Source organism: Brassica napus, chromosome C7 (assembly GCF_020379485.1).
Source record: "Brassica napus cultivar Da-Ae chromosome C7, Da-Ae, whole genome shotgun sequence".
Classification (NCBI taxonomy): Eukaryota; Viridiplantae; Streptophyta; class Magnoliopsida; order Brassicales; family Brassicaceae; genus Brassica; species Brassica napus.
The window spans coordinates 25,612,931-25,625,163 of NC_063450.1; the positions used below are offsets into that span (position 1 = coordinate 25,612,931).

Below are 12,233 nucleotides of genomic sequence, written 5' to 3' on the forward strand. Positions count from 1 at the left end.
TTGATTATTTACATAAATAATAAACAAACTATATTTTTTTTCTAATTATAACAAACACTGTTGAGAAAGAATCTAACAAAATCTTATTTAAATCTTTTTTATAAATAACATATTAATTAATTTCGTAATTAGTAATATAATATTATTATAAATCAATGTTAGTTAAAATTTTATTCTAAAACAAGAAAATAAAAATTATATACTATTTTCATAAATTTTGTAGTTATATTCTGTATTATACAAAAATAGAAGTAATTTATGAATTAAATATGACAAATTATATTACATAGGTAAATTAACAAAACAAAACAAAATTTAAAATTTTTCATTTAAATAATTTATCACTCATCGTTAAAATGGTTAAAAATTCGTAAACTATTTATCTTAAACAAATAATTATATATTAATAATGCTGAATAAAAAATATAAATAATAATATTATAAAGTTATGTAATATATAACAATAAAATGAAAATTATATATTTTAAATATTTATAACAATATCAAATACATTTATAAAATGAAAAAAATATTTGCATGGACGTTCGGATCAAAAATCTAGTTTTCTCTTATCGCACATATAGTCTAGAGTCTTGATTGTCTAATACAAAATGATGAACAACCATAAGAAAGGCAATAGCTTCTACTTTGCATGAACTTTGTTCGGGGATTAAAGAAAACAAAATCCTCTAAATATTTGATCGTGCTTTTGTACTTGGAAGTAGGGTTATAGAACGTGATGGTGATCTTTAGTTAGTTAAATTTGTCATGATCTCTTCCTGATATGCCTAATCGATATCAGTCTAAAGGTTAAAAATTCATAAGAGCATGATTAACTCTGACTTTTAATCTGAGGTTTTTTTTTTTTTTTTATGTAGTCAAAAAGTCATTCTATTACTCAAACTTGAGATGGTCTGGGTAACCAAACCGGAATAGAACAACCAACAAAATGTAACACCCTATGAAAAGATCTAGCAGTCTTAGCCAAAAAGTCAGCAGTCCGATTGTGCGTCCGTGGAACGTGAGAGATTTTGAATGCTGGGAAGCATATCTGTAGCGTCCCTATCCTTTCCAATTCTGTCGAAAAGCTTGGCCACGCCTGAGGGTCCTTTACCATTGCAATTAGTTCCTTACAGTCTGTCCCAAAGCTTTGGCAGTTCGAATATTGTAGCATATTCTCCATCGCCCACCGCAGTGCTTCTACTTCCGAGTGTAAGGCTGATTCGCGTCGGGGAAGGTTCCTTGTTCCCATAAGTTGAGTGTTCCCTGAACTATCCATCCATGCCCATCCGCTTCCACTAAAGTTAGCAGAAGATGTCCAAGATCCATCTAACAAGCAAATATTTCCCAAGCATACGACTTGGGGTTCCTCATTTATATTATCGTGTGCCACAAGTTGTACCACTTCATTAGCATCAAACCAAGCGTGACATTCACTCTCTGCATGTCTAACTAGATCCAATGGATCTCTATCTATTCCCCTGAAGAGCTTTTCATTCCTACCTTTCCAAATGTACCATATTATCCAGGGATATGGGTCTGTATCTTGCTCTGGCCCAATGATACTATTCTTCCTCCAGAATAGATAATCCATATTTGCGTAGATGCTCGAAAGCGGAAAAATATTTGGGCCTGTCGGAGTAGATGATAGAGACCACACTTGAAGAGCTGGTGGGCATTCAAAAATTGCATGTGTAACGGTCTCCTCCACTTCTCCACATCTTGGGCAATAATTATCGCACCTCATATTACGTCTAACTAAGTTCCTCGTTACTGCCACATGACCAGTTAACAACTGCCATATAAGATGACATATCTTCGTAGGAGCCTTCAATTTCCACGCAAAGGCTTGGAGCTTTGTAATACTTGGCTCTAAAACATCCTTTTCCTCCGCTACCTTTAATAAATTCTGAGCCACCCAATATCCAGATTTGACCGTGTATCGGCCATTTCTTGTAAAGTCCCAGCAGAAGGTATCACGACGATGAGTTGAACTTATTGCCAAGCTCCTTATGAACGGTATATCCTCAGGATGAACATAATTCTCCAATAGTCCCACATCCCATTCCTTTACTCCCTGATCAATAAGATCGCTTACTCTCATATTAGGATGCATCACAGGCGCTATGGGGACAGCTGGCCTCGCGGGGGTCGATGGGATCCATGGATCCTCCCATACCTTAACTTCATAGCCTGAATGAATCTTCTGTCTAATGCCCGGTAATTGCAATTTTCTTGCAGCAGAAATGCTAGTCCACACATAGGATGGGCTGGTCACAGCGTTTGCTCTCAAGGGAGAACTCAATCTATAATATCTTCCCCGTAAAACTCGAGCGACAAGAGAATCAGGGAACTGTACTAGTCTCCATAGTTGTTTAGCCAGAAGCGCCAGATTGAACTCATGAATCATTCGGAAGCCAATTCCACCCTCCTCTCTTGGTAGACACATTTTTTCCCATTTTGCCCAGTGTATACCTCTCTTTGGTGGATTCGAGCTCCATCAGAATTGGGCGATGGCATTGGCTAAATTTTCGCATATCTCCAATGGGAGCAGGAAAGTCGACATGACGTATGTCGGGAGAGCAAGCAGGATGGATTTAATCAACACTTCCTTTCCACCTTTTGAGAGCCATCTACCTGTCCATCCATTCACTCTATGCATCAGCTTATCTTTCAGGAATGCAAAAAGTTTGCATTTAGATCCGCTTATGTCTTCGGGGATGCCCAAGTATGTTCCCATTCCACCTTCATTCTGTATCCCAAGTGCATCTTTGATCTCTTGTCTAGTGGTTGCATTAATCCGCTTACCAAAGAGTAAGGACGATTTATCAAATTTGATACATTGACCAGATGCTTTGCCATATCTTCTGACTACTTTCATTACTTCTTCACATTCACGGGGCTCCGCCTTACAGAAGAAAAGGCTATCATCAGCAAAGAGAAGGTGGGATACCGACGGACACGTGCGTGTAACACGCATCCCTGTTATCTTCCCTTGTATCTCTGCATGATTAAGAAGGCTAGCGAGCGCTTCCGTGCATAGAATAAAAATGAAAGGAGACAAAGGATCTCCTTGGCGTAATCCTCTACCTGGAGTAATATTCCCTCTTGGCTCTCCATTCATGAGAACTTTATATTTCACCGATGTAATGCATCGCATGACCCAGCTGATCCAAGTCCCTGAGAATCCCATCTTACGCAGGACATCTTCAATAAAGGACCACTCCATCCTATCATATGCTTTGCTCATGTCTGTCTTGATGGTCATCCTTTTATTCCGCCCACTTGGCTTTGTTCGCAATGCATGGAACATTTCCTGAGCGATCATAACATTATCTGAAATCTGTCTCCCAGCAACAAAGGCTGACTGGGTTTCCGATATCAAGCCTGGTAGTACTTTTTTTAACCTCTGGCATAAGACCTTAGAGATTATCTTGTAGCTGACATTGCACAGACTAATGGGCCTAAACTGAGCCATTGCATTTGGCTTTGTTACCTTCGGGATAAGACATATATTTGTATCATTCAGTCCACTCGCCATTACCCCCTCAAACAGGAATTTATTAACCATAAGAGTTAAATCCTCTTTTACTATATCCCAGAATTTCTGGTAAAAAAACGCAGTCATCCCATCTGGTCCTGGGGCCTTCTCTGGATGCATGGCAAAAAGCGCTAATTTGACTTCTCATTCAGAGACCGGGGCTGTAAGGTTGGCATTCATATCACCAGTGATCGTTGTTGGAACTTGAGCTAACGCCTCCTCAATTTCCTTTGGATTCGACGATTCAAAAATTTGCCTAAAATAACTAGTAGCAATGGCTACTAGTCCTTCTTCATCCTCAACAATATTTCCATTCTCATCTAGGAGCTGTGTGATCTTATTTCTTGTTCTTCTTTGCTTCGTCAAGGCATGGAAAAATTTTGTATTTCTATCTCCTTCTCTCAACCAAAACACCCGACTCTTCTGCTTCCAGAACATCTCTTCTGCTTTAAGGGCATCTGAGAGTTCTTTTAGGGCTGCTGCAATTTCCTCAGTTGTGGCATTATCATCTGCATACAATCCTTCTACCTTTTCTTTAAGCTCCTCCACTAATTTTGCCGAATTGACATTATTTTGCCTTCGCCATTCACTCAAGGCTCTCCTGCAGCTGGAGATATGTTCCATGATAGACGCATTGGGAGGAAGATCAGGAGATTTCCATCCCTCAAGGATAACTTGCCTTAGCTCTTCATTATCCAACCATCTTTTGTCAAACTTAAACTTTTTGGATCTTCTCGTTGGCTTTATGAGTATATCTGCAAGAATCAGACGATGATCCGATCCCCATAGCCTCATGTACTTTACAGCCGAGTGGGGAAACTTCTCATGCCAGTCTGCATTTCCTACAGCTCTGTCTAAACGACATCAGACTGTTGATCCTCCTGCCCTCTTCCCCACCCAAAAAAGCATATCACCTGTGAAAGGAAATTCTAGCATACCACAATCATTAAGCATCTGCTTAAAAGGAAGAAAAGAACTAGCAGGACGTTGTCTTCCTCCTGCTTTCTCATCATGACATGTTATTTCATGTTATAATTTGACACTTTTTTTATATATAATTTTCGGCTAAGAGCCGGTTCTTATATCTCTTATTTAAAAGATGATTCTTAGTTTTTTTTATTTAAAAGCTAAAAACCGGAATTAATCATTCTCTAAGTACTTTATTAGTTGACTAAAAAATGTGCAATTTATTATTTTAATACTCATAAATAAGAATCCGGAAGGGTAAAACCGGAAATCCCAAGAGCAACGTGGGCCTTATCTTCTTCTTCTTCTTGTTTTATCTTTGAGCTCTCACGTACATGCACACTCGTCCAATTCAGAATTTCAGTGCGATCTGTAGAAACCTTATGATCGAAACAAACATGCTTCTTCACACTGTATCTTCATCTTCTCCTCCCCTTCATTCTCAAATCCTCCCTTCTTCCGGGTCATTCAAGTTATCGCCCAAAAAGATTTCTTTTCAGGTAAACACTCCATCGTTGCTCTCTTCCGCGATTTACTAATCATTCTTAGTTGATAATCTCAGTCATTTTAGGGTTTCAGATACATGGAAGGACTTTACCCATTCCATCATTTCATGGTACGTATTCACCTCTCTTCTTCCTTTGCTTTAAGTTTCATCACTTTCATTTCATTGCATGATCCTCAAAGGCTCAAACTTTCTTGCAGAACTTGCTGCTAGAGGTTTACCGGTTTTGAACAAAGCTTCCTTGAAGAAGATACCAATAAAGGGATCAACTTTCTTGCTGGCCCAGAGCTTGTTGATCATCTCTTCTAACCCTCAGTTAGAAGCAGCAGCAGCACAAACCTTGAAGCCAGAACCCATTTACGAAGTTGGAGAGTTGTTTGAACTAAGTATCCAGCTTTCTTACTTGTTGTTACTACTTGGTTTGCTCGGTGTTGGTACTTTCTATGTGATCCGTCAAGTACTTGTCCGCAGAGAGCTTGACCTCTCCGCCAAAGAATTACAGGTATAGATTTTGATCCAAGTATTAACCTTTGTACCAGATAAACAAACTCAGATGAAATCTGAACGTTACGGAGTTCGTTAGACTAAGCCGAGTACTAGCAATGCATAGTTTTGGTAGTCTTAATCAAACCTGCGTTCCATGATTTTGTTTTGTTGTCCGAATAATCTCAAGGAACAAGTTAGGAGCGGGGATGCAAGTGCAACAGAGCTCTTTGAGCTAGGTGCAGTGATGCTGAGACGGAAATTCTATCCTGCAGCCAACAAGTTCTTGCTTCAAGCCATCCAGAAATGGGACGGTGATGATCAAGATCTTGCTCAGGTACTAAAAGTTTGCACACACACTGGATACACAGAAAGTGATAAGAGTTCACTGACACTGTACAGTTCAACAGGTCTATAACGCTCTTGGAGTGAGTTATGTTCGAGAGGAGAAATTGGACAAAGGCATTGCTCAGTTTGAAATGGCGGTGAAGCTGCAACCTGGTTATGTAACGGCTTGGAACAACCTTGGAGATGCTTACGAGCAGAAGAAAGAGCTGCCTTTGGCGCTGAAAGCTTTTGAAGAGGCCTTGTTGTTTGATCCGAACAATAAGGTGGCTCGGCCTCGACGAGATGCCTTGAAGGATCGTGTCAAGCTCTATAAAGGCGTTGTGGCGGTTAAATCTAAGAAACGGTGACGAGGAAAGCTAAGACGCGGACTCGAACCAAGAACCGTTCTTCTCCTCTCTCCTCACTTGTTTATTTTCTTGTGTACTTTGTAAGGAGATTTTATGTTAGGGCCTGTTTGTTTCTCCATCTGGATGAGTCATTTGGATGAAGATCAGAGTTTCGTTTGTTTAGGCACTAAAAGTGCAACTCATTCAGATGGATCATCCGGATGACTTTTGGAAATTTAGGCTTAATTTTAAAGTCCATTCAGCTGAACCAATTTGGATCATTTGAATGGAGATAGTTCATTCAAAATGGTATAATATCTATTATACCCCTAATATAATTCACAAATTACAAACCTAAATATAATATCATTTTTGTCACAAACGAAAACTAACAAAACTACAAAAACACTTTTTCCCGTGCTAAAAACTACTTTTTCACACAAAAACCCCAAAATGCATTTTCCCGCTAAAATTGCAAAAAAAATGTTTTCCCGTCAAAATTGCAAAAACGTGTTTTTCCGCAAAAACCGAAAACATGTTTTCATGCCAAAATCACAAAAAAAAATGTTTTCACGCCAACACCCCAAAATACATTTTCCCGTCAAAACACAAAAAATACATTTTCCCGCCAAAGTCGCCAACCAAATTTTCCCGCCAAAATTGCAAAAACGTGTTTTCCGCCAAAACCAAAATATGTGTTTTCCCGCCAAAACCAAAAAATGTGTTTTCCCACCAAAACCGAAAATTTGTATTTTCCCGTCAAAGCCAAAAAATATCGTTTTCCCGCGAAAATCGTAAAAATGTATTCCCGCCAAAACGTGTTTTCCCACCAAAACCGCAAAACTCGTTTCCCGCCAAAACCGCAAAAACTCGTTTTCCCGCAAAAACTCGTTTTCCCGCCAAAACCGCAAAAACTCGTTTTCCCGCCAAAACCGCAAAAACGCGTTTTCCTACCAAAACCGTAAAAACGCGTTTTCCCGCCTAAACCGCAAAAGCATGTTTTCCCGCCAAAATCGCAAAAAAATGTGTTTTCCTCCAAAAACACAAAAAAATGTGTTTTCCCGCCAAAACCGCAAAAACGCGTTTTCCCGCCAAAACCGCAAAAACGCGTTTTCCCTCCAAAATCGCAAAAATGCGTTTTCCCGCCAAAATCGCAAAAACGTGGTTTCCTCCAAAACCGCAAAAACGTGTTTTCTCCCCAAAAACATGTTTTCCCGCCAAAACCGCAAAAACTTGTTTTCTCGCCAAAACCAAAAATTTGTATTTTCCCGCCAAAACCGAAAATATCGTTTTCCCGCCAGAACCGAAAAATATTATTTTCCGCCAAAACATAAAAAAGATGTTTTCTCGCTAAAACCAAAAAAACTTGTTTTCCCGCCCAAACCGCAAAAAGAAAACTCGTTAATTTTGAAATAATTCTAATGTAAATATATTAAACTAAATAATTAAATGTAATATAGTTAAAATTAATATTAAACATATGATTAAATCAACACAAGGATATTTTGGTAATTTCTTTACTAAACTCATTTGAATGGAAATGAAAATAAAGAAACAAACATGAGATCCATTTAGATGATTCATCTAGATGAACTATGTGGATGGACAAACAAACAATCACAAAAATCTGAATGGATCATTTGAATAGATCATACAAATGAATCATTTGGATGGAGATGGCAAATGGTGAAACATACAGCCCCTTAGTAGGAAAATAAAACTTTTTTCGTGTTAATGGAAATGGAATGCCTATATTATTATTTGATCAAGTATACTTTAAGACTAAACATAGGAGTAAGGCACCAGATTCTAAAGTGTCATCACTCGGTCCGTTGTCGTTTTGCTTTTACTTTTCTCATCCAATCTTTGCATTCATCTGCGGAGCCATTGGGATAAGCTAGCTGCCATGTGAGAAGCTTTTGTTGCTACAAAACAGAGCAAACGGGCATCATGTATATGAGAGAAGCAATGACGATTAAACTGCTAAGAGAATCAATAATTGAAACGAAGTCTGTTTTTACCCATTCACGGATGTGGTATCCTCCTTTAAGCTCTGCAATTTCCATGATCACCCTGCCATTCACCAGAGGATTTACATCCCAGATGCTATCAAGACCTGTAATGTTAAAGGCAATAAACACAATCACGTATGTGGAGCCTTCGTAACTAGCATACATCCTAACCTCTTAAAAAAAGTCCATCTTTGATGCTACAATTTATTAAGCATGCTAACGCTTACCCAGTTCACAGATGGTTCCCTCGATTGTTAGATAACGTTCTCGCAGCTTGTCCAGTTGGAAGTCCAGCTGCTCAGTTTCTTGATCGTCCTTCATGCCATCAACCTTGCTCAACAACAGAGATGTTAAGAGTGCAACACGCCAGAAGTCTTTGATATCTCTAAGAAGAAACCCTGGAATGGTAATAAAACAAACAATTTTAGCTACATATATACGGTCAGATCTAAAGTGTCCACTGAATCACAATTTTACAATACTCGTAGTTTACAGAGAAGATTATCAGAAGTTATAAGCTATACCATATCAATTAAATTGGGTACAATGCAATACAATAGAGGAGTACCTGTGAGTGCTCTTATTTTCGAAGTTTCTGGGATCTCTGGATCATCAACGGAGATGGACTTCCAGTGCTCAAGAATATCAGTGGCCCAATCAAGGTTGTCTACTTGTGCGCCACTCTTCAACTGGAGGGAATGAATCAGCGATAGGAATTTCTCGGTGGTACGATGTATATTAATAACCTGAAGAAGATGGATTTCATTATTATGATAGTCATGAATCTGTTAGGCTGTAAAGCAGTCCAACTTAAACAAAGCATGGTGAATTGAGATATACACTGCTCTCGAACAAGACCACACCACCAAATCAGTGCAAAACATAGGTGAAGGCTTTAATTTTACCATGTTAGTTGGTTTTCCCGTTATTACCAAGCAACACACATATCGCCATGTTACTGCATTTAAGGCCTAAAATATTGAACATTAATAATCAGAGCTCACCGTTTCAGCATCACTGGTCTTCCGCTTCATGGAGAACTTGAATATGTGGTTGACAACAGGGATCTGGAAAAACGAGCTCAAATTTTGTTAGATTTATATTTCAAACTCAGATTTGTTTAATCCAAGCAAAGATAACAAGAGTTCAAATACGTGAACTACAGTACCATTTTGCCCTTATTGTCTTTGTAGACGGTTTTCCTAAAGGGGAGAAACAGAGCAGCATACAGAGCAAGCCTTCTTTGTTCACCCTGAAACCAAATAAGACACCAATAAAATCTAACTGAATATATATAGAAAGGGAGCAAGAAGCGATCATGACAGTATAATAACTCACGCTGAACTTTCCTAGCCCAGGTGTTTGAATGAGGCTCCACATAGCTTCCAAGTATGCTTTGCAGATGCTAAAAAGCCAGACATGTTAGTGCTTTTGCAAAATATTAACCCCAGTGTAAGAGAACCAGATTAGCTAAGTAGAGTAGAAATGAGATAAACCTGCCACAGTTCTCTGACGGTGCAGGCTCGGATGAAGAGGGAAAGGCAAAGACAACTCCAAACAGTTTCAGATCAGAAATATACGTTACTGCTGAAACTGGCCCATTCCCAGATATCATCAAATCAATCTGCAGGAAGAAATCAAGTTGCGTCACAATACACCCATAAAAAGAGAGGTTGACAGCGGAATAAGCTAATATCCAGCAAGCAGGAAGATCAGACACATACTTCATTCCCAATCCGCTCCCTGCTAATTTTTTCACCAAGCGCTACCCTAACTTCCTCGCTTGAAGCATCTTGTTTTAGTTCTTCATCCAGCGTAAAACCAAATCTTGCACCTGTTACGGCAGTAAATTTGACAAAACGACAACCACAGATCTCAAACGAAAGATCTGATATGAGTAATGTAATGACATTGGAAAAAGATATAATAAAGGTACCAAAGCGAATAGCCCTGAGAACTCGCAAAGGATCATCCAAGAATGTAGCTTTTGCAGGCAATGGCGTGACAATTCGTCCGGACTTAAGATCATCGATGCCTGTGATTTATTCAGTTCCTTGTAAACTATTAATTAGAACATCACAGGAACACAATGCTGGCAAACACTAGAACGCACGCACTAACCTCTTTCTGTAAGATCTTCTATTGAGCCAGTGTTAATGTTGTAGAACAAGCTATCAAATTTATGAAATCATTAAAAAAATGTCACAAACACATACATTGATACAGATCATAACTATTCTTGTTCTTGACGAAGATGAGAGTACCTGTTTATGGTTAAGTCTCTCCTGTAAGCATCCTCTTTTGGAGTGCCAAATTTCTGCAATAGAGCAGCACTAACTGTTAGGTTCTCTCTGGAATAGGATGTGTTATGCATTCGTATGAGATGAATAAGGAGCAGTACCATTGTTGGAATACGACTATTCTCTGTGTACTCTTCAGATCTCAAGTTAACAAAATCTATCCACTGGTTATAAATGCGCATCTTGGCCGTCTCCAAATGTTTGGATTGGTCAGGATTCCTGAGAAAAGGCCAACAAGACGACATCAAGAACTATAGCGTAAGGGTAATAATACTAATAGATTCAGCTTGAAAAAAGTTAAAAGAACCTTTCGATAACGGTATCGCCTTGAACTTGTTCGCCTCTAGAAGCCAAATACTCCTTGAGCTTATCAAGAAACTCACTTCCATACATATTGTCGATTGCTATGTCAATATCATCACTCTCTCTCCCTAGAAGCTGTAAACACACAAGATCAAGCAAACATGAGCGAGAGTATCCAACGGCATATCCTCCTCCTATAGCAACCAATAATCCAAACCTAATTTTTCGTTTGATCAATTCTAATCTTAACGAATCTAACGGCGGGAGTATTCCAGTGTTCGTACCTTATCGCGCACCCAACCGCCGGCGACTCGGAGCTGCGTGTCGAGGTTGCAAAACCGAAGCGTACCGAGAAGCCGATCGAAAATCTCCCGCTCTTTCTCAGTGATCTCGATATTCTCCTTCAGTTCGACTGAGAGTTTTGATTGCTTCTCCTCCTCCTGCTCCACTCCAACAGCTGTCGTCATCGTCGAGAACCAGTAACAACGCAGATTACGAGAAACCAAAACGCCGGAAATGTGCAGAAGCGATGAAGGACGGAACGCGACGGTTGAGAAACGGCAACTAGAAGGAGGGCCCAGCAGAAGGGGTCTCGGCAGATTTATAATAGTGTTGATTGGGAGAGGGAATCTCATGGTGTTTTTAAGCGGCGCGTTTCCATCTCCGGCGGTTTACGGGGATTGAGTGGAGTTTATGGGCCAGCTTGGATCCTTATAAAGCCAGAGCTATTGTTAAGCCCAATAAAAGCCTAGTTTCATACCTTCCCAAATGTTTGTTTTATATAATTTGAAGCCGTGCATATCTATTTCTTTGATTAACCAAGATGTCTCAACTAATCCTCTAGAAGAACAGCACCGACGAAGATCCAGGATTTTATATTTCCAAGACAATAGAAGAAAATTCAAATTTTCTTTCATTTGGTGCAAATATTATCCTACGATGGGTAGCAAGACTATTTTAAACCTACCATCTAAGACTTTACGTGACATCTACGGAACTGTATATAAACAGAGTTGGATTCGTGAATAAATGCATCAAATCTTGAATACCAAGAAAGAATGAAAGTCAATCCCCTCGTTGATACGTACTAAAACAAACAAAATCAAGAACAACTGTACAACCACACATAATTTCTGTTATATATATTTTCACGGTTCAATCAATCAATCAATGGGATTACTTCGAAAGCTTTACAATGTAAAGTTTCTAGGGAAATCTGTTTTTTTAGAGTAAAAAAATGGTAATTATGTCCATTTAGACTAATTTATATTATTTTATGTTCTATTAGACTAATTTTTTCCAAAATGACAGTAATGCCCTTAAAATTGTAATTTTTTTAAAAAGATATATATTGAGTTCGACAAGGGGGATCGATCGATCCCACTTTACAAGTTATAGTGGATCGATCGATCCCGATCATTATTCAGAACAAAAAAAACGCGAAATATA

The 12,233-nt window shown here is 38.8% G+C and overlaps 2 protein-coding genes across 2 annotated transcripts; one reads left to right on the plus strand and one right to left on the minus strand.

Moving 5' to 3' along the window:
• Positions 1-4,765: 4,765 nt before the first annotated feature.
• BNAC07G13580D (tetratricopeptide repeat domain-containing protein PYG7, chloroplastic) lies at positions 4,766-7,929 on the plus strand. Its single transcript, XM_048762710.1, has 6 exons — positions 4,766-5,007; positions 5,087-5,123; positions 5,213-5,514; positions 5,686-5,832; positions 5,906-6,290; positions 7,877-7,929. Exons 1-5 carry the CDS (start codon positions 4,843-4,845, stop codon positions 6,188-6,190), a joined length of 936 nt encoding a protein of 311 aa, XP_048618667.1. The 5' UTR covers positions 4,766-4,842; the 3' UTR covers positions 6,191-6,290; positions 7,877-7,929.
• LOC106411090 (CCA tRNA nucleotidyltransferase, mitochondrial) lies at positions 7,787-11,461 on the minus strand. The gene is made up of 15 exons (XM_013851775.3): positions 11,069-11,461; positions 10,789-10,919; positions 10,583-10,700; positions 10,446-10,498; positions 10,303-10,352; positions 10,118-10,216; positions 9,906-10,015; positions 9,678-9,805; positions 9,520-9,586; positions 9,350-9,433; positions 9,186-9,248; positions 8,750-8,927; positions 8,409-8,579; positions 8,191-8,285; positions 7,787-8,094 (listed from the first exon to the last, which is right to left on the minus strand). Exons 1-15 carry the CDS (start codon positions 11,417-11,419, stop codon positions 7,990-7,992), a joined length of 1,803 nt encoding a protein of 600 aa, XP_013707229.1. The 5' UTR covers positions 11,420-11,461; the 3' UTR covers positions 7,787-7,989.
• Positions 11,462-12,233: the final 772 nt, after the last annotated feature.

What these genes read in the sequence shown, in the direction of transcription:
- BNAC07G13580D (XM_048762710.1), top strand. Translation starts at nt 4,843, where the DNA reads ATGCACACTCGTCCAATTCAGAATTTCAGTGCGATCTGTAGAAACCTT. An exon ending in CCAAAAAGATTTCTTTTCAG is followed by an intron (nt 5,008 to 5,086) that starts GTAAACACTCCA and finishes TTAGGGTTTCAG; the next exon opens with ATACATGGAAGGACTTTACC. An exon ending in TCTCCGCCAAAGAATTACAG is followed by an intron (nt 5,515 to 5,685) that starts GTATAGATTTTG and finishes AATAATCTCAAG; the next exon opens with GAACAAGTTAGGAGCGGGGA.
- LOC106411090 (XM_013851775.3), bottom strand. Translation starts at nt 11,419, where the DNA reads ATGAGATTCCCTCTCCCAATCAACACTATTATAAATCTGCCGAGACCC. An exon ending in GGCGATACCGTTATCGAAAG is followed by an intron (nt 10,701 to 10,788) that starts GTTCTTTTAACT and finishes GCCTTTTCTCAG; the next exon opens with GAATCCTGACCAATCCAAAC. An exon ending in CTGGGCTAGGAAAGTTCAGC is followed by an intron (nt 9,434 to 9,519) that starts GTGAGTTATTAT and finishes ATTTGGTTTCAG; the next exon opens with GGTGAACAAAGAAGGCTTGC.